This window comes from Podarcis muralis, chromosome 12, assembly GCF_964188315.1.
Source record: "Podarcis muralis chromosome 12, rPodMur119.hap1.1, whole genome shotgun sequence".
Taxonomy (NCBI): Eukaryota; Metazoa; Chordata; class Lepidosauria; order Squamata; family Lacertidae; genus Podarcis; species Podarcis muralis.
The window spans coordinates 29,314,048-29,336,483 of NC_135666.1; the positions used below are offsets into that span (position 1 = coordinate 29,314,048).

The window sequence follows — 22,436 nt, forward strand, 5'->3', positions numbered from 1 at the left end:
CCCCTATGCCTCCTACCCCCAAGTTTTCTGTAGTGGCTTCCATGCGCTGTCATTAAATTATGGATCTGACCACCCTTTGTTGCTTATTCTGGTGTGGTCTTTCCCTTTTCAACTGGGTGGATGGAATCAGAAATGCCTATCTTAGAATTAAACACACTGAAGTTAACTGAAAATCTGTATTTAGTGGCCAATGTTGGCTGGAGTTGCTTTCCTCCCCTGATTTTCATTTCTCCTTTGCTGTTTTCTTTTCCTAAGTAAAGATATGTTGATATATACAGTGCTCCAGTGGCCTGTTTTCTGAGGCTGCCAGAATTCCAGATTCTTGAGAGCACGTCTGACGCATCGCTACGATGGCAATATGGGCAATATTGTGTTTTTACCAAAAAGTCTCTCTGTGTGTGCAGCAGCCACTGATTCTCCCGGACCTTTATTTTAGCTGTCCTCTTTTCATTCTTTTCCAATCCAACTTCCTTAATACTCGCCTCCTTCTTCTTTGCCCATCCATCTACCAATGCTTAGTATAAATATCTGCTCATATAGCTGGAATCGATTCTCTGAAGTTCACATGCCAAGTCCTTCGAAGTAATGCAGGAATGTCTCCTATGTGCTAAAAGGTCATACTGATGCTCATCAACTGGATAACGATCCGAGGACCATACCCTAGTAATGAAGGACAATGTTGAAAGTCATACAGCTTTCCCTTTCGTTTCACTGACAGTGATGGAACTTGTAATTAAGTGGCAAACGTTCTGTGTCCTTTATATGAACAATGGACACTAACTCTCCCATCTCCTCCTCCTTAATTTTAAGCGCATAATTCACTATATCATAGTATAGTATCCTATTGCTGTTATTTTAAAAAAGGATAGTGAACAGTCTTGGGAGGGATGTAAGGGACATCATCACTCTCCCCCCCCAGGTTTTTCCTTTCTTTCAAATTTACCCAGGTGGCATCCTTGCATCCCTTTACTTTTTCTGAGCCTGTTTTTCCATTCCATCAAACTTTAGCAAGCAGGCAGCCGTCTATTTCTGTTTTCTAATAAAGCATTGCATAAGTCTTAAGCTGTATCTTCACCTCCACCCAGCCCATAAATGATGACTAATAGCGAAAACAAAACAAAAAATGGCTGCAGTTGAAATACTGGGAATGGACACACAGAGTTGTGTGAAGGCTGTAGTGGACAATCCTTAAGCCACACACAAAGCTTTTGTCCAGCAGCAATAGGATGTTCATACAACACCCCCCCCCGACTTTGCATTTTAGCTATTTATCATATGCGTCTCTTAATTCCTCTGAGAATGAAACTTCATATTCACTTATTAGCTGAAGCATTAAGAAAATGCTTTCCTTGGCTGGAAAAGTTTAGGCACTTGCTGGTTTAAACTGTGGGGGCAGGGAAGTGGAAATTCAGCTATGTTGTTTTATGAGTTATAAAACCATGACTTGTAATGCATATTTTCTTATAGCATGTTGAAGGGTGTTAAAAAAAAAGTATTCCATCTGACCTGGCTCAAATAATTATTTCACCTTCCAGACTAAGCATGAAGTATCTTCTATTAACTCTCTCTCTCTCTCTCTCTCTCTCTCTCTCTCTCTCTCTCTCTCTCTCTCATGTATGTGTGTTCTTAATCCTTGTTTTCATGGTAACTGGGGGAAAGAATTAGACATAGAGGTATCGCTTGCAGCCATCCTCTTCATATGTCATGCAGATGTAAAATGTGTGTGTGTGTGTGTGTGTGTGTGTGTGTGTGACACAATAAAATCAGAATATAAAACCACAAAGTACCGTATTTTTTGCACCATAACACTCACTTTTTTCCTCCTAGAAAGTAAGGGGAAATGTCTGTGCGTGTTATGGAGGGAATGCCTACGGGTGGCATGCCTACGGATTTTCCTCCTCTAAAAACTACGTGCGTGTTATGGTCGGGTGCGTGTTATAGAGCGAAAAATACGGTACATTATCAAAATGAAAACAAGAACCACCCAATAACACCCCCCAGCACATTTTTAAAGGGCATAGGTTCAATCTCCAGTTATAAAGATTGTATTGCAGGTGATGTGAAAGGGACCTTTGCCTGAGACCACTGGGAGCAACTGCCAGACAGAGTGGACAGTACTAGGTTACAGGGACCAATAGGTGTGATTTGGCATCAGGAGCTTCCTGATTTGTTATGGTAGCCTCTTGAGTGGCTTACACTGCAATTTTGCGGGGCAGGGGAGGTGTGGGATCGTGTGGGTCCACTGTGGCATCCCAAGCCTTGCTGTTCCACACCCACCAGGACAGAAAATGGATATGTGTGTGAGAGAGTTTTATATTTTGCTAAACCAGCTCCAAAAATCCAAGGATTGGGCCCCTTTTGGAAAGCACAGGCCTTTGGACCTAGTGTAACCAAAGCCACTGGCCTCCCATGCTGAAACAACTCATTTCGGGCCTTTGTGCTAGCTTCCACTGGTGAAGTAGCTTCAGATCAGCAGGGAGAAGCTTCCCCTAACCAGTGGTGGTGCTCTCCACTCACAGAAGTGACTATGTGCCATTCTACCATCATCACCTCCATCCATCAACACTGAAGGAAGGCTCCATATCTCTTTTCAGTTCCAGTCCCAAGACTGCCAGGTTCTTTTGGTTGTTCCCCCTCCCCCCATTTCACACACCTTGATGATGTTACCTCCAGCCAAGGTAGAGAGTGGGAAAAGACTTGCCCCCTTCCATAAGGATATCCAGCCATTAGCTCCTATGGCAACAAATCACCTGTACTTGATCAGCTTTTTAGTGAGAGGGCGGTCTCCCGGTTTAAATCTACTGTGGACACGCCCCCCAGTGCTGATTGGTCAGTGGGGCCTGCCCTCCTGAGCGGGACCCTGCCCTGCACCATTGGCATGGCCAAGCCCCAGCTAGAAGGGCACCCACCTCAGGCCCCAGGCTGGATCACCACGGACCCCGAGGCCTGGCCGCAATGCCGCCCACCCAATAAGTTAAGCGGACTTGTCTTTCGAAATTGGTCAGACTACCTAGCCTGTCCATATATTTTTTTTATTTACTCAGCAAGATTTATATACTGCTTAATCAAAAACTGCCTTTCAGTAGTTTACATAATAGTATAAAATAGTCATTAAAAAGAAATAATGATAAAAACAGACCTTGAAAACAGCAGACAATAAAATGGTCAAAATACAGATAAAATCAACAATTTTAAAAGCAACAAAAGCAAATATACATAAATAAAATTACATTTCTAAGTAGTCTTGCCTAAACAATAAAGTTTTTAGCAGGCATTGAAAACAGTGTTTTTGGATACCATTTTTCAGTAGGGGCAACCAGCACAGTAAAACACACTTTGATTAAAGGCAAAACTTTGCATTTGTGAAAGCAGGCATGGCGTACTTTCAAATCTTTCCCCTGTTCCTTCAGAAGATCCTGCTCACAAGCTGTATTTCATGAAGGGGAATTAGAGGGATGTTGATGACCTGCCAAAACCCCAAGCAGTGACAAAATCATCAGAGCGTCCTGGAAAGGATGCCTTTGCAAAAAAAACACACACCAGGGTTTCACAGATGGCTTATATTATGGATACCCAAAAGCACATGACAGCATTTGTTTGGTTTAAGAAGCTGGAACAGGCTTCATTGATAGAAAGCATAAATATGTCCTCTTGTTTTATATGATCATTTATATAGTACGGTCCAGTCAAACCAGGTGAGATCTGTATTCTATGAATTGTTGATTCAGACACATTTTAGCATGACCCCTTATTAAATCGCTCTCTGTTTGTAAAGCTGTTTAACAGCAAAAGAAATGTTTAGCATTTTAAAGTGCTGTCGATTTCAATGGAAGAGTTGTGGCTATAATTAAGGCTTGCGAGGCTATTGTATACACCCTTACCTAGGAATGAATCCCGTTGAATTTAACAAGCCTTACTTCCGAGTAGACATGTATAAGATTGCTGTGTAATTTTTTACAATGAAGACTAAAAGTGCTAAACTTTGGCTAGAAAATATTTTGTGTTTGTGCATAAATCTCTTGTATACAGGTGACAACCATTTTCTACTTGGACCTGGAAGAGAGTAGAACAGGGCGGGCTTAAGCATGCTCTGCCAACACATGCGGCGACCAGGAACTGAATGCCCTGCGCAGAATGGTCACCGCCTATATTGTATTGTCTCCAGAATTCAAATCTTCCTCTTTCCAGATGTGTGCTGAGTTTATAGTTAAAACAAGAACCTTTCCAGTCTAGCCTAGCTGGACACGAACCCTTTCTTGATTATTGTATTTCTAGAGCAGCCCCATGTTCCCAGTGTGGCTCCGAGATGAGACTGTGTGTACCTGTGCTCTCTGGTTGTGAATTTCTTCCACCCCCCCCCCCAAAATGCCCTGAGTGATATGTCTGGATACTTGGCCTTGTTCAGATGTTCTCCATGTGTTTCTAAATTGTGACGAATAAATGTCACAGTGTTTTTCAAGCATTCAGATCTCCAATGCAAGCTAACGTTTTGAATCTCAACACATACTCTTACTATAGGCAGGGTTTAGCTTTTGGTTCCCGCGTGTGGGTGTGCGTATTGTGGTTAGAGTGTTGAATTCCAGGTTCAAATCCCCACTCACCATTGGCACTCATTGACCCTGGGCAGTCAGTCTCTTGGCTTAACCTACCTTGCAGGGTTGTGGTTAGGATATCATGGGTAGAGAACAGTGTATGCTTCATTGATCATCTTGGAGTAAAGTTGAGACACCTATGCAATAAAAGTGGAGTACAGTGGTACCTTGGTTCTCAAAGGCCTTGGTCCTCAAACAACTTGGAACCCAAACACCGCAAACCTGGAAGTAAGTGTTCCGGTTTGCCAACTGTTTTCAGAAGCCAAACGTCCTCTGTTTTAAGTGTTACGCTTCCAATTGGAGTGTTACACTGAGGTCTGTTGGTTTTTGCTATTTATTTTGCGTTTTTGTTTTTGCAGCTCTTTTTGTTTTGTTTTTGTGACTGTGTGGGAACCAGTTCAGCTACTGATTGATTGATTGTGTGATTGCAGTACATTGTTTATTGCTTTCATTTATGGATCAATGGTCTCGTTAGATAGTAAAATTCCTGTTAAATTGCTGTTTTAGGGGTTGTTTTTAAAAGTCTGGAATAGATTAATCCATTTTGCATTACTTTCTATGGGAAAGCGTGCCTTGGTTTTGGAATGCTCTGGTTTTGGAATGGACTTCCGGAACGGATTAAGTTTGAGAACCAAGGTACCATTGTCATAAAAAATAACCCAGAATGCCACTGAGAATATGAAGGGTCTCTCTCCCACACAGTCTAGGCCACTTCTGATGTTAGCATTGCACATAGAATTGCAATAGTCCATCCTTCCTGCATCACTCTGTTAGCATCAAAAAGTCTTGGTTTTGTGAGACAAATGTACACCAAGGCTACTTCCCATATCAACATTGCCCCAGCTCCAAGTGCGGAGGGCAGCGGCATGGGCTCCTTTGCTAACATGAAACATCCAAAAGGGTAATGTCCAAGAGGCAGGCTGAGTCATCATTAATCCTCAAACAGCTGGAATGCAGGGGTGTGGCAAGGAGGTATGGAGATTCCAAAGCAGTTTAAGCACTCCTAAAATATCTTATTAGAAATTGAGCACAGGGCAGTGTTCTTCATTGGGACTACTTCCTCCCCAGGGATTTGGTGGGGGAGGGGGATTTGATCCTGTTTCCATTTGTATAAGAAACGATCAGATTTGCACTTCTTGAGAACACAGTTCTTCTTTGAAATGGACACTTTTACAATTTTTGTGATGCAGTTATCCAGTGATACAATGTGTGCAACACGGCATATACTGGGAGAAAAATGGCATAAAGTTGTATTTTATTTATTTATTTCATAAGATGTGTATATAAATATGTGTGTGTATATATATATATGTATGTGTGTGTGTGTGTGTGTGTGTGTGTGTGTATATATATATATATATATATATAAAATGTGTGTGTGTGTGTATAGATATATATATGGATACACACACACACACACACACACACACCACTTGGTTGTAAGGGGGGCGGAGCCCTCAAAGCAGGTTACAACATGCAAATAATGGTGAAAATAATGCCAAAAAATGCATTATATTGTTGCAGTTGCTCACAAAAATGTAGGCTTTAAGGTTACAAAAATAGGCATATTAGGAAAAAATATGTTGATGAATTTTAAGGAGAGTTTTAAAAACATACCACAAATTACCGTGAAAATGTGGAAAACTGAATTTAAGACTGGAAAAATGGGGAACTGAGAGGAAAGTGAAATTGACACATCCGAACGTCACTATGAATCCTCCCCCCCCCCTTCACCCATGTCTATTTCACACCCGCAAAGAAACCTGACATTAGTATAACAAAGAACTTGCTGCGGAATTTTTGTCTCTTCTTCCAACAGCAGTTTGCTAGCCACACTGTCCGTGATAAGCATTTCTTGGCTTGCCTTTTTGTAGCACAATTTCCCTTTTAGCTTGGTCTGAATTCTAGGCAATGGCTTTACCTTATGTGAGATGCCTCTGTGGGAGTCCTCGGCAAACAGTGGAGCATCACACTGCGTTATCTGGCACGAGATGGAGAACAGTTACTGCTTTGAAATGCGCTAGCGTCTCCAAAAGCCAAGGGATCCATCACTAAAAGCCTGGCTCCAACTGTCCCCTACTCTGGGTCTAAAATCAACAGCCTCCCACCCACTGACCCCACAGCAGGATGACTGGCAACCTACTTCCCCCAAAAAAGAATCTTTGTATGAGAACAACATTAATTTAATGATGATTAATATCCCATACATTCTGCAAAGTGAAGCTAAAAGCATTCAATCACTGGTTGAAGTATTGAAATTTTCCCTGGAAGATTGATCACAGAGGGGCAGTGACCTTTTAAGAAATTAACAAAGGGGAAAGCATATGGATTCACCGCATGAACTCAGAAAATAGGAATGAATTAGCTCCGTGCAGTATAAAGACACTGCGTATACCTTAAATCTACCTATCACAATAACACAATTTCATTATTAACATTTTTTATTTCTAAAGCACCTCCTGTCGGCGGATTTGGGTGATCAGGTTGAGCCTTTAGCAGTAAAATACACAAGCACAGCTTCTTATACCTCACAATAATATGCTTTTTAAAATAAAATAATAAAAAGACCAGTTATAGTTATCTAAGCTGACTAAACTATTGGCTGAGGTTCCAAGGTAATAATTCTCAGCAATTAATATTTGAGACATAGGACAAAAATGTAATAATGGCGCCAGTCCAGAGGTGCCCAGGTAGCTGAATGTACATTGCTGTACCATATGACATATCTGCACAGGTCAGATAACCTGTCCTGCTAGCTTTGGCACCTCTGATTTCCCATGAGGAAGGGGATACTAGTCTTATAGCCCTCCTGTTGAACTACAACTCCCATCAGACCCAGATAGCACGACTAGTGGCAAAGGATGATGGGAATTGTAGTTCAACATCTGCAGGACCATAAATTAGTGAATCCTGCTGTGAGGGGTAATAGGCTGTCTCAAATCTGCTCACCTTGCCCTAAACAGGTGATTGGAGCTATTAGAGCTGACAGTGTCAATCATCTGTTGGACACTGCACCTGAGAACAAAAATTTTCATAGTCCAGTAGGGGTGACATTTGGAGCCCTCTGCCCCCAGCTAGCACCCTTTTGTGAAAGAGCCTGTCAAGAGCCAAAAAAAAGGGGGGGAAAGCAAATTATGACAGCGAGTAAATGAATGCAGCAGCCCAGATCAAACAGTGCAGTGCACAGTCTTGAGTAGAAACTTTCTGAGTGCTAGTGAAAACAGACATCCTGTTAATCAAATTAGGTTGAAACATGTAAGGGTATTACAGTGGTACCTCGGGTTAAGAACTTAATTCGTTCCGGAGGTCCGTTCTTAACCTGAAACTGTTCTTAACCTGAAGCACCACTTTAGCTAATGGGGCCTCCCGCTGCCGCCGTGCGATTTCTGTTCTCATCCTGAGGTAAAGTTCTCAACCTGAGGTACTATTTCTGGGTTAGTGGAGTCTGTAACCTGAAGCGTCTGTAACCTGAGGTACCACTGTACATTAAGCTCACGTGCAACAAAGGCATCAGACACTGTTGATACAGTGTAAAAATAATAATAATCCACTTCTGGTGGCAGTTGTCAGTGTATGTGGGTGTGCATTGAGTGACAGATGGTAAGGCGCTTCTGTGTCTATCCAGCGTAGGCCTTGCACTGTAGTGGTTGAATGTGGAAAGAACTCGGATCTATATCCACATCCAAATGTTGGCCAGCATGCCCATACACATCAACATGCACATAAGGCATAACTTTTGAAAGGTTTGGGAGAGGGGTTGGGCTCAAGATCCTGCGTCCATCCCATGAAGCCTCACATTTTTTCTGTAAAATTGGGGGGACCTCCAGTAAGCAGGAAACTCTTCCCGTCACATTTTGCCTCATTTTCCCACCCACAGGACTCCCTGTTTTAAAGCAGGAAGAGTGATCATAAATACAAGGTTTGCACACACACACACATCCACATCCCACACACGTATAGTCTTAAAATTGTATTCAAAAGGAGTTTAGATGGGGAAAGTGTGTGGGCAAGAGTTAAAATCAAAACAGTGGAGGGAGGAAATGGCAAACAAATGTACCATTAGGAAAGTAAGAATGCTTTTTGTTCAAAAGGGGGGCGGGGAATCCTTCCTATTGGAACAATCAAAATATTTTCTTTATCCACAAAATAATATTTATTAAGCCTGGATTAAGATCCATCCTGAATTCATTTTGACAGCTCGTATAACAAATTTGTTTAGTATTTTTGTGGTTAAGACTTCTCCTTTGCACTGCAGTTTCTTATTGTTCATGGACACATAGCAAATGGCTAAGGATTTTATAATGGAGAACATGGTTAACATTTGCTCTCATGTGTTTGAAATGTGACTCTGGACGGCTGGAAAGAGAAATATTTGAATTAAGTCACCCATAAGCTAAGGATTTGTAATAAACCTTTGTCCTGAGAGCCGCTTTAATTTATTCTGAGGTCTCTGCTGTTTTCAGCTCAGTCTAGGGCCTGCCCTACTGTTAGGCAAAGGGAGGCAGCTGATTCAGGTGGCAGATGCCAGGCTGCTGCAGCAGAACCCACAGCACTTGCCTGCTGCCCTCAGGTATGGTGGAGGAAGGATGTCATTCCATCACTATGGTTGAAGTAAGATTCAGCTGCCAGTCTGTAATGTACAGATTCAGCTACCAGTGTGATGTACAGGTAAAGTAGCACTCTAAGATCTCAGTTTTAGGCCATGATCCAGATAACCTGCTGTGCATATGCTTGCAGGCTTTGACATATGGCATGGCTGTCTTCTACAATGTAAGCAGCATATCTTGCAAAAATCTGAGCAAGGAAAACCAAGCCACATCTGCAATTATATCTCTTAATTGTGGCCACATTTATTATTTAGTTGGTGGGGGGTGGGATAGGAAGAAAAAAATTATGTAGGAAAGCACTTGCAATTATTTACATTTACTTTTATGTAATATCGGCTGGTGAAACTGTCATTTTGTTTTATTATTTCCTTATTTATTTTGCATAATTTAATAAATAATAACATGTTCTCAGAGCAATGAAATATTCCCAAAGCTGAGAATGATATATCGCACGATAATGTCAGTAAAAACACCTGAACAAGGTTTTCAAGGCCTTTTTAGTCAAAGATGTTATTTTTATTCCAGTCAATACCGATAATAAGCAATCTTTTCTGCTTCAGAAACTGGCAAAAAGATATTTCTAAGCTTGTCTAGAATGGGAAAAAGCCTAGAATAAAATATAAAATACTTACAGATTCAAAAGATAGAGAAGGCTTTTCCCTTCCAGACTTGAAATTATACTACGAAGCAGCTTGCATCACGTGGATTCGGGATTGGATTAAATTAGAAAGAGATGAAATACTGGATTTGGAAGGACATGATAATAGATTTGGTTGGCATTCATATTTATGGTAAGGGAAAGATAAAAAAATAAAGGTTTTCATAATCATATAATAAGAAAAGCACTTATAAAAGTTTGGAATAAATATAAAGACTTTGTAGAACCAAGAACTCCATGTTGGCTCTCGCCGGTGGAAGCATTATTATTAAAACCGCTTAGTAAGGGAGGAAATCGGCCGATGTATGTAGAATTATTAATAGAGGCGGGAAGAGGATTAATGCTGAAAGGATATGAGGAATTGAAGACCTTTTTACAAAGCTGGTTATATCATAGACAATTAAATGAACAGTTTAAGGAAGACTTTAAGAAAGGTTTCAGTTATACAGCTTCAAACTTTCAAAAAGAGATAGTCAAGAGTGATACGAAATTACTTTTAAAAAGTACACTCTTCTACTTTATGGGGAAACATTAGATGAAATGGTAAAGTCAGCACAGATAAAGTGGGCTCAGGATTTAGGTCATAATATACAATTGGGAAAAGATGTGGAAGGTGAATCTAAAATTTACATATTGTATCTTACTGAAAGAATTATATGAAAATGATGTATAGATGGTATATAACACCAGAGAAAGTGGTCAAAATGTATAAAAAGGGATCAAAAACTTGTTGGAAATGTAAAGAAAACGATGGTACGTTCTATCATATGTGGTGGGAATGCAAAAAGATTAGAAATTATTGGGAAATGATATATAATGAATTGAAAAAAATGTTTTAAAAGACTTTTGTTAAGAAACCAGAAGCATTCCTCCTAGGAATTTTAGACCAAGATGTAAAAAAAGAAAACTGGAAATTATTTATGTATGCAACAACAGCAGCAAGAATTATATTAGCACAAACTTGGAAGACAGAAGAAATAGCAGCGAAAGAACAATGGCAAGGGAAACTTATGGAATATGCAGAACTGGCAAAACTAACAGAAAAATTACATGAAAAGGACAACAAAGACTTCAAGGGAGAATGGGAACCATTTACAACATATATGAAGAGGCAACATAAAGAAATGTTGCCTCTTCATACTGTATATGTTGGCAGGGTTTGAGTAAACAATCACAACTCTATACAACAAAAAATAAGACTATATGTATTGGGGAAATTTTGGGGAAACAATACGCATGGTGAATAATATGGAAATAAAACAAAACAGGAGTATGAGGGAAGTCCAGGGGAGTAGCGTGGAAATATGAAAAATTGTTAAAGATATATTGTTAGAAGAAGTATACGTGGAAAAACCAATTATTATTTTTTAAAGGCCTTTTTAGTCAGACCAAGTTCCTTGATTTGGTGGGTTTCTTGTTGCGGGTGGTTCCTCAATCCTGGGGCTATAACGGAAAAAGACCTCAGTTGTTGCTCCTCATTTTACAGTAGTAGGCGGCAGCACTCACAAGTTGCCTGTCATTAGTGGATCTCTGTGTATGGGAAGGTACATATGGTTCTGTTTATGATATTCTGTGTTTACTTTTCTCCGTATTCTTCTTTCCAAAATTTAATAAGAATAAAATTAAAAAATAGCCCTAATCTGCTTGAACCCACCATAGCGAAGAGCCTCCTCCCCATTACCAGACCCTGGAACTTTCTAGAACTAGGTTTTCTTTTAGGGCGAGAGTGCTGTAATATACATTATTGCTGACTTTTCAACTACGTTTATTGCCCCTTCTCAAACGAAGTGGTCTGAGCAACTGGCATATCTGGGTTTTCTGCTACACCTCTACTTATCTCCCAAACTAGCAACATAGCTCAGTGCAATGTTCAATTAATTTTAGATTATTTCTAATTACCCACTGACACGACTTGTAAATGATACATTAGTGGAAGGGATGGCTTTGGGCAAATATAATAGTCTGTCAGTCTTCCCCAGAAGCTATAATTAAATCAAAAGATAAGAAGAGATTACTGTAATTATTTTGACAGTGAACTGATAGAAGTGTGCCCAAGTGACACAGATTGAAGAGCACCAAATGTCAATTGCTTAGAAACAATTAGGGTAAAGCACGAAATGTAAACATGTGCTTATCTATCCTTAGATCTCCTCTGGGCTACTTGCTAAAATTGCCCCGATCATTGATGAGGTCTTAAGGTTCAACCAAACTCTGCACAGAAGAGGATTCTGATGACTGTGGTGGTTGCACATGATTTGTAAACTCGTTGGTCTTGTAGTTTGGGTACCACCAATGTCCAGTTCAGTTCTCAAAGAAGATTAGAGCAACAGCAACAGGTTTTAAAGAAAATGTGCTCAGACATCAGAATGCAACATTTTTTCCTTATAATAAATGAAAGATGCAAAGCATATATGGTTCTGCTTTTGAAGACAGAAAGTACTCAGAAAGCTTTTGAATTACATATTTCTCTTAGGTCCACATTGTGGTGTATTTATACTGTATTTCTTTAGCTGTTTATTCTGCAAGATGAAAAGTTCTTGTGTAAATCAGAAGCTTGCTTACCCCTACACCACAAGACTTTGATCAAATTAAATATATCCCATAACCTTATTTCTGTTTTCTGGACATACCCTAGCCCTCAACATGAAGCCTTAATGTTTGGATTGCCAAGGCTTTCCTCCTCTGCTTCCTCCCTGCTATGCTTCCAGGGTCGCGGTTTGAGAAGTCACATATCCTTTTGATAATACCCATGTTGAATATCAAAAAGAAATAGGGTGACAGAGAACAGGGTACCACTGGCTGCCAAAAGTGGCAGATGAGAGACCCAGAGTAGCAGGTTTGCAAGATGGCCTATCAGACAATAGCTAAATTTGGACAGCATGATAAACCATTGTTTATTGTGATGGAAATAACCCTAGTTGAGTCTTGGCTTGTGTGCTCCCCCCCCCCACTTTTCGATGACAAGGAATTCTGAAGCCTTTGCTTCCATTTTTTTATTAACCACAGTTTGTCATCCCTTCTGAACCCAGCAAACTATGGTTGATCTTTACCGTTACAAAAAAAAAAAAGTCCCGTTCAAATTGTGTGTTTAAAAACTGGCTTATTCCAATAGAGAGTTAAGAGTAACCACAGTTTAGGATTTGGACATAATGCTAAACTGATTTACTGAAAGCTTCCAATCTTCACCTCACAGCTGTACTGGGTGTGTTTTTGCCCCAGGCTTTCCTAGGCTTGTTCCTATCCCTCTGGAGCCACAGTTTACCATTACATCTGAACAGAGACAATGTGTGGCACGATTGTAAGCATGTTTGCTTAGAAGTAACTCCCACTGAATTACTCCCTACTAAATGTGCAAAGTGTGAGGAAGAAGTATTCCTATGTCTTTTTACTCACCAGTTATTTCCTACACTATTTATGCATCTTATGTGATAAATAAACCAGGAATTCCATCAAAAGCCCTCATATTTGAGGTCAGCAGAAACTACATAGGATTTTCATATGACTTTACTTTCTGTGAGAAATGAAAAATAAAAGTGTTGAGAAAGGAAATGTAAAACCTGACTTAAGAGCCTTTTGTTTGAGTTTGGTTATGGACACTTTGTGAATTATTACAGACAATTCATTTTGACTTATCACACCGAGTTTCTTGACTTGGAAGAACCCCAAACACAACTGAGTTAACATAGGGATTGAGTTACCACTTACTTAAAAAGGAGGGTGGTCTCACCAGGGCAGAATGGAGTTCATTAACAGGCTGAGGCACTTTCTTTGTAGCTACCTGTGTTGTACTTAACCCTTTTAACATCAGACGTTTAGTTCAATCAAATACTTTTTGACAAAAATGAAAAGTGAGAATTCTCACATTGGATTTCTGACCTTGGATAAAAAGAAAATGATATTTATTGCTATTTATTATTATTTTTAATAGGATCCAAGTTCAAAGCTGTATGACTTACTATAAATTAACTGTGGTGAAGCAGGGCATTTAATCTAATTCTTTGTGCTCTCCATTTTTCATTTTCTTTTCTTTTTTACAAAGGAAAGTTGCTTGTTTGAAACATTTTGTGTACTGACTAGGGCTAGATTTACGCTATCCTTTCAATCAGTATGATACCACTTGAAACAGTTATGTCTTTCCCCAAAGAATTGTTAGGAGATTCCCATTCCTTTTACAGAGCTACAGTTCCCAGGGAAGAGGCTTTGATTGCTAAATCACTTTGGGAATTGTAGCTCTCCTAACAACTCTCAGCTCTCTTAACAAAAAATTACAGCTCCCATAATTCTTTGGTGGAAGTCATGACTATTTAAAGTGCTGTCATAGTGCCTTAAAAGCATGGTGCGAATGCTACCTAGTAGACTGTAGACTGCAATGTGTGGAATGAAGAGAAGGAGGGAATTGTGGAAGCTGTTTTACGTGACCCATAGTGTTCTTCAGTTTAAATTTGTGGTTTTAAATCATGTCAGGGCTCCTTTGAGATGTGCCTGGTATGGAATTGTGTGATTCAAAACAAAGTTGTATCTTTACAGTGATGTTTCTGGAATTTATTATGCAGAATGCTGAAATACTTTCTGTTTGGTTCCATATGGTTGTCATCAAAACTCAGTTCACTTTATTTCTTACTGGGTGCTTCCAGACTGTTGCCATTTTGAGGTGGGATTCAATTACATACCGGCAAATTGAGGTAGCATAATTGAAGTTGATTTTGAGCTCTTGAGCAACAAAGCCAACCCCCCATAGGACTTCTTACAGTAAGAAAAGTGAAAGGAAAATGCAGTAGAAAGTGTGGGATGACACTGATATGACACAACATCATATAACAAATAAGGATGAATGCTTAATAAACAGGTTGCTTGGAAAGAGACCATTGATGAATATTTGTATTCATCAATACAAGTAAGTTGGTTAGCAGGTTATAAGGTTTGAACTCACTGGCCTGTAACATTGGTGCAGTCCCATAGAGATAAATTAAATAATGCACATGTAAAGGTTGTGATTTTGTCTTTTAAGTGTCTCAGAAAATAAACTGCTGGGTTGAGTTGCCGAAGAAGTAAGCCACAAAGCTATGTAACACAATGTAGCTCTTTGAATTATTAAATTGTGTTACGTAACTTTGTGGCCTCCTTAATCAGCTCAACCCAGCAGATTTAGGGGCACAGAGAGCAATGTCATTCCACCAGTTCGCCCTTTGCATGACGCGGTTTAGGATGCAGGCCTTCCATTTTGAACAAGGCTGTATGTAAAGAAAATGGCTTCTCTTTAGAAAATGCAGCCACTGGGATTTGACACTCGCCGCAGCAGAGATTCAGCGCTTGTGCATGCTGCTGCTGCTGCGTGTACCTGCATTATAAACTCCCTCCCAAAGTCTCTGGATTTCCTGACGCACCATTCTTCTCCTTTCAAGGACTTAGTACTTTTTCAATAAAAATAAATAAATTCAATTTGTGGCTCTATTTCAAGTCAGTTGGTTTGATGGTATAAGTAGAGCGGTACCAGTTTTGGATTTAGAGAGCTGTGTGGCTAAGTCTCTTTTCATGTGGTTGCCTGAGACATTCTTAGAAACCCCAAACATTTTTGAAGATCCTCAACTGGAGACATTCACAATTCTTCCCTCCCTTTTTACCATTAATCCTTCATGTTTTAACAAGCACTGAAGTTAAGGCAGCCTACACTCTTTCCTGTCAAATCGCCCTCCTTCCCTATATCATTTCTCTTGAATAAAGCAATCTGCTCCCTGTAGTCCATACTCTTGTAAATCAAAGGGATAGATGTCAACACATGCCATATGGAAATATAAACTTCCTTTTTTTAATTAAATGGGATTTTGACATTTGGTTTGAAGTGTTTGTTTTTTTTCTTCCAAAAAAGCCCCCTCCTATGCAAAAGGCTATCAACTGTTTTTATTTTTAGTTAAAGTTAATTCCCCCCCCCCCCGATACCGCAAATAATTTCCAGCTCCAAAATCTTTCCAGTATCCTTCCATAGCTCTTACGTAGAAGATAAGATAGCAAGTATTAAAAGCTGTCCACATCTGGAAGAATTCTCACTTCTGAAAAGACATGATTGTAAATATGGTGCCTTATATTGAAATAAACTTCTGATGCCTTTCTTTCTGACATGTTTGCTGTTTAAATTACAGAAAACTTTTTATTTCCTCCTTATTTAGCGTATGACAGTACTGTCATCCTATTATGCAATGGTCACACAGAGAAGTCTGAAACAAATGGAAACTGCTTTGTTTTGTCTTTTGTTTTCTTTTTGTGGCAAAATTAGTATAAGATTAGGGACCTTATCAAGGGACGCGGGTGGCGCTGTGGGTAAAAGCCTCAGCGCCTAGGACTTGTCGATCGAATGGTCGGTGGTTCGAATCCCCGCGGCGGGGTGCGCTCCCGTTGCTCGGTCCCAGCGCCTGCCAACCTAGCAGTTCGAAAGCACCCCCGGGTGCAAGTAGATAAATAGGGACTGCTTACCAGCGGGAAGGTAAACGGCGTTCCGTGTGCTGCGCTGGCTCGCCAGAGCAGCTTCGTCACACTGGCCACGTGACCTGGAAGTGTCTGCGGACAGCGCTGGCTCCCGGCCTCTTGAGTGAGATGAGCGCACAACCCTAGAGTCTGTCAAGACTGGCCCATACGGGCAGGGGTACCTTTACCTTTACCTTTACCTTTAGGGACCTTATCAGTATTATCCTTACTTTCATCCCACAGGATCTTGAAGACATTGTTAAGGTGAACAAACTTGCAAGAACTGACATGCTGGGGTCAAATAAAGCTCCATACGGGGCAATTGTAGCTCTTTATCTGAGCCAAGACATTTTGAGAGAGTGGGAATAATTTCTCTCTTTAGCCGTTATGATTTTATAAGCCTCTGTCAATGCCCACTTTATAACTCTAAGCTATAATGCATGCTATTTCCTTATCTGCTGATGTCCACTGGGCTACTGTTGTCAGAAGATAATGCTTTGTTCCATTTGGTAAAGACTAAGGAGGAAATATGCTGGTACTTTGAATCAAGCAGAGCTGTTGGTTTTTTTTATCAGTATCCAGAAAATCTGGTCCTAGACGGTTGTACCCAAGGAAATTGTCCTGTTAGAACAAGGATGTTCTCATGCACAACAGCACTTCCTCCTTCTCTTCCTTCGTGCCCCTCCAGATTTATTATGGGAGTTCTCCCAAACCCCTGGAGCAAATTTGAGGTGGGGACAAGGAATAGGGAGAGAAAGGGAGACCTGTTACACAAGTGAAAGTCCTTCAGTGAAAGTCCAGTTGGTGGCTACAACCCACTAACTGGATTCAGCAGTTTAGTTCTTTTAAGGCCAGTTTCCTAGTTCTGATCCCCCCCCCCTTGTTTCCAAGGAAATCTAGTTCTGGAAATTGGATTCGAAATACAATTATATGGGGCCCTTTCAACTGTCTGAAATGGGCCCTAAGAATAGGGTTGCTGTATGTCCAGAATTTTCCGGACATATCCGGAAAACTGCAGCCGAAAGCAGTGTCCTAGAGGAAATTGACGAAATGTCCGGGAAAATCAACAATTTTTCTGTCTGGATTTTCACTTTTTGAAATATGGCAACCCTACCCCCAACAGGACTAAAACGAGATGCTTCTAGGTGCCTTTAAAACCCCGTGGTGCCATTAAGAGTGCAAACAGACCTACAGGCCACCATGTCTTCTCCACACATGGCCTAAATCACGGAACAGCGCTGGCCACGTGTGTTTCTTTAATATGGAGGTGCCTGGTGTTTGCTTTGTCAGAAGCTGGAAATACTTCTAAACTCTTCGCATTTCCAGTGCCCACAAATGAAATATTGTTTTGCAGCCCACAGAATGCCCCAGGGAGTGACATTTCTGAAGAAGACACTTCACCAAATGCAAATCTAAATCTCATATTAGAGTAATATTTATTTAGCACTCTCCTCCAGATGGGTCCAGGCAATGGCTGGCAGAAAGCCATCCTGATACATGAACACCAGTATGCGCAGCCAGTTCACACTTCCCATGTGCACATCAGATGTGGGTCCTGAGGTCAGGCTTCCCAACCAAGATAATGTAAATTACTATCTGTTGCAAGCATATCCATCTGCGGTTAAAGGGATGTGCCATCACTAATCCAAATCTGGCCTGCATTAATTCTTCAAAATAAAAAACAGCCTTACCAGGCACAAATGAACATTTTTAGATCTGTATGTACTGCACACAGTAAAGGCAGAGCAAAAATGAGACATGAGGACACAGTGCTGGATGAGACTAAAAGTTCATCTCATCCAAATTTCTGTTCCATTGGTGGCTAGCTTGAAGCCTCTGGGATGCTTAGCACATCCCCTCAAATGAAAGATAAAGGAATATACTTTTTATTTAGAACCAGTGTGGCATAGTTCAGACCAGGGTTCAAATCTCCACTCAGCCATGAAGTTCCCTGAGTTACCATGGGTCACCATCTCTCAGCCTCAGGGGGTTGTTGTTGTTGTTTAGGATATGATGTACAGGGCAGAACCTTGAGTTTCTCTGAGGAAAGTTAGAATATATAATAAATAATTTGGGCTATTCTGCACTGTGAAAAAGTACACAATATTTTATTGACTTTCCAGAAGAATATAATCCTAGCAGATCACACTGTCCTGCAACCAGGGCCATCAGCCACTTCTGATTATTGCAGATCACACCACAAATACATGGTGCTCTTTCCTCTTCAAGCCATTGGTTGTAGTCGTTGCCTTATTAAATAAAGAACCTCTTCCAGTGTAAAGGAACCCATATGTTTTGTACATCTTCCCTTTATTCCGAGTTCCATAAATGTGGAGCTCTTGTTGAATGCTGCAGATATGGTCTTCTAATTCAGCTGTGGAAACATTTCTACATTAGAGTGCTGTGTCGGCAGGATGCTGACATAAAACTGATGTGCCATCTTGACAATTCCAAAAAGGGATGGACATATAATTTTAGGCAGATGCACCTTCTAAGTTCATTGGGGCCTGGAAGAGCATTACAGTGTAGACACACATTTGCCTCAGCCCTACACACTTTGTTGGATCAGGGCCCACAAGTCTTCAGTGTGTTTTCTTCTTCACATGGGAACAGTAGTGTAAAACAAGGGTGAAGAACCTTCAGATGTTGGAATACAGCTGCCATCATCCCTGAACCATTGGGCATGTTGGCTGGGGCTTATTGGAGTCCAGCAGCACCTGGCGATGCCCCAACCTGCTGTAAAGTTTCCCAAGAACTTCCCATAGCTCAGGAAAAGCAAAGCCTGAAACTATTCTCTGTATTCTTTAAGATAACTCTGTCAGTATCCAGGGCTATTTTTGTTATCAGAACATTAGTGCAACCTAACTGCCATTTCAGAGAGTGTGTTCAGCACTGGAGATATTGGCTTTAAAAATCTGCTGCTATTGTCATACAAGGTTTGTCATTAGTGATAAAGCATGTGGTTGTCTGATTAAAGCTTTGATATGAAATGATAATACATCAGACCTGGTCTTCAAGGGTTGTTGCAGCCTGTAGAAATGGAAGGGCAGCTCCACAGCCGCTGATTTTCAAGGGCTCTCTGTTCCTGTGCCACCTATCACAACGGATATTTCTGCGGATAAACTTGTGGAAGAGGCCACCCTCTGAAAATGATGGAAACTACATTTTTTGATGTTGCACTTGACCACTGATGAAACTGCAGTGCTTGGTGGGCAAGGCAGCAGGAAATAACAGCATCAGATAAGCGTATGAAACTTTCAGCAGAGTAAAGGGGAATTGGGGACATTTGATTAATATTTCAATTTTTAAAAAACACTTTAGCTTGTTTGAACACCTTAATCAGGTATGGGGAACCTGTGCCCCCCCCAATCCCCCAGATGTTGCTGGACTACAAATCCTATTTCCCCTGACCCCTCACCATATTTGCTGGGGCTGATGGGAGTTGGAGTCCGACAGCAAATGACTGGATACTGGTTCAACATTGCTGACCAAAAGGGTGAAAAGACTGAGAAGAAAGTTAAATTCATGCATACAGATGCATGTGTGAAGCAGCCCTATATTTTGAAAGGTTTTTCAAAGAACAAGGCATCAAAGGAGTATTTGTTTCAGAGTATTAATTCTAGGATTATTTTTCTAATAGAAACAAAAGAAAGAAAGAAAACCCTTCATTCTTCTACCCCTTTTTGCTTTTTGTTCTAGTCTTCTGTGATGTCTGTCTGTTTCGCCCGCTTTCATCCAAACCTGGTTGTCGGAGGGACCTATTCTGGCCAAATCGTGCTGTGGGATAATCGGAGTCACAGGAGGACCCCAGTTCAGCGCACACCCCTTTCTGCAGCTGCTCACACGGTAAAGGATCAAACTCATTATCATTATTTTTAAAGACAAATATCAATAGCAGGATGTTGTAGTGTAATATTTTTGTACGCTAAATAAAATAATAATAATAAAGAGCTTGTAATTTTGAATAGTAAGTGACAGGGTAGACTATCAGGGCTACAAATTCCTTGCCCAGGCAGGGCCTGTGCCTTTAAATATGTCGCTCGGCTGGTTGTCTTGCGTACCCCTGCTCCCCATCTATGACCATTAGGACTGTCATTTTACCCTGAAGCAAGTCCAAGGGCAGTGGGTAAGTCAACCACTGTATGGAAAGGCCAGAAAGCGCTGCACCTTTCCTTGGTGCCTTGATGCAATTCAAGGGAAGAGTGCTTTTCCAGGATCTGGCAACCGTGATTTTGAAGACAGATTCATTTGCAAATACAGTAACGTGCCCGTGAGTACCTGACAGAAGTTCCAATGTTATTCTGGTTGAATGGTCCTGCTCTGTTGAGAAATCTGTGATTTAACAATTGCGTCTTTGAGGAGGCTGTAATCAGTGTCCTGGAAAAAAGAGAGAACCTGATAATCCACTTCCACTTTAAAGGAGAACAGCAGTGACTGAGTCCTGCTAAATCGCTGAAGTCTAGAGCATCCCCTGAGGCAAAGAGGGTAAAGTTGCTGAGTTCTGGATTCATAAGGCAGACACTCAACCTTTCTGGATTCATTAAGTGGCCAAATTTCTGCTGAAATAAATATGAGAAGCTCGTCTCATACTGTCTTCATGCCACCCCTTTCTAAGAACAAATTGCAATTGTATGGAAATTGGGACATTCAAAGTTTCCTGCCTCATTTTTGCAGTCAGAAGCTTCTCCGTAAGCAGCTGTTTGCTCTGCCTGAGGGGGAGGGGGACGCACACTTCCATATTGCTTCCTCCCATGAACCATATAACTGCATGGAGGGTGGTAATTTAGAGGGGAGGCTTAATCACCACTATCGGTAGTGTCACTTTCCCAATCAAACTAGCAGCCTCCCATCCAATGGCTGAATTTAGTTACAGAATAAAATAAAACCTGGATATCAGTCTTGATCACCATGTGTAATATGTAGCTTAGCCCTGTGAAAATGGGTATGTTGATACTATACCTTAAATTGCCTTTTAAAAGAAAAAAATAAGATCTCGGTGGGGTCGGGGGAGGATATAATCACCATAAAATATGACAAGTTATGATTATTTCACAGATCATTTTGCACGAATTGGACTCCAGTGCCGGCAGATTGTGGGATGCAGTATAAACTGCACCGGCTTCTTGTATGATTTTCTGTCAAAAATCATTAAAAACTCAACAGTTTTGAGTGCTCCGTGGGGGAACGGACAGTAACAAAGCTTGCTATTTGTTAGAAATAATGAAATGCTGTGATCACCCAACAAATATCCCGGGGCTTTCAGGTCCAGATTGAATTAAACTGATTTTGGTCACTGCTGAATTCAAAAGTCATGATCTAAAAATTGTGACATCCGAGTGTAAAAGATGAATTGTGGTAGCAATGAGGTTAGCGTGCAGCCATTTATTTAAAAAAGGAATATATTGCTCCAAATTTCTGGCATCAGAACACTTGCCGTGCATGAGTAATGCACATCTTAGAGTTAGGTCAATTTAATAAATCCACTGATGGTGTTCCTTTGATGACTAGTCACCAAGCTACACTTGTAAACATTGTCATTTTAGGAAGATGACTTAGTAATATAGGAAGCTTGTGGAGACTATGCAGGTCACTCAAAATGTTGACCTAGTGTTGAAGAAACTGATTTCATCCCCCCCCCCCATCTATTAACACTTGTCAATCCCTGCTGACAAGTCTATACCTGGGACACAGGAAATGTGTGCACTAGAAATTACAACTGTTTCAGCTGGAACACAGAAGATGTATTTATAAGCATATGTTGTGTGCATATTACATGTCAAATTCAAACTACTGCAAGGATCACATCAGATCATGGTTAGAGGAGTCTGCCATTCAGGATAAGCAGAAATTAAGACCTAGCTTTTATCATGTGTCCATCTTACATTTCAATTATACCAAGCTTTTAAATGACTCCGTAAACCTTGGGGCAGTTTTGGCATGATTCCAGTTGGGAGCAGAATGGATTGCTCATCTTACCTCCAGACCCACTTAACATCCACCAGTTGGACAAGATGTTTGCATATGGATTATGCAACTGCTTCCTGGGATTATTAGGGACTAACATTTCTGTGGTTTGGGTCTACACATGTTGGTCTTTATGTGCATAAGCCCTATGTAGTA

The 22,436-nt window shown here is 40.7% G+C and overlaps 1 protein-coding gene across 8 annotated transcripts in view; it reads left to right on the top strand.

Moving 5' to 3' along the window:
* DYNC1I1 (dynein cytoplasmic 1 intermediate chain 1) overlaps positions 1–22,436 on the top strand; it is a 237,002-nt gene that overhangs the window by 151,549 nt on the left and 63,017 nt on the right. For all 8 annotated transcript variants that reach the window (XM_077936958.1, XM_077936956.1, XM_077936960.1 and 5 more), the window contains one exon: positions 20,016–20,162. In XM_077936958.1, the coding sequence (XP_077793084.1) occupies positions 20,016–20,162 (147 nt within the window). The remainder of the gene's footprint in view (positions 1–20,015; positions 20,163–22,436) is intronic.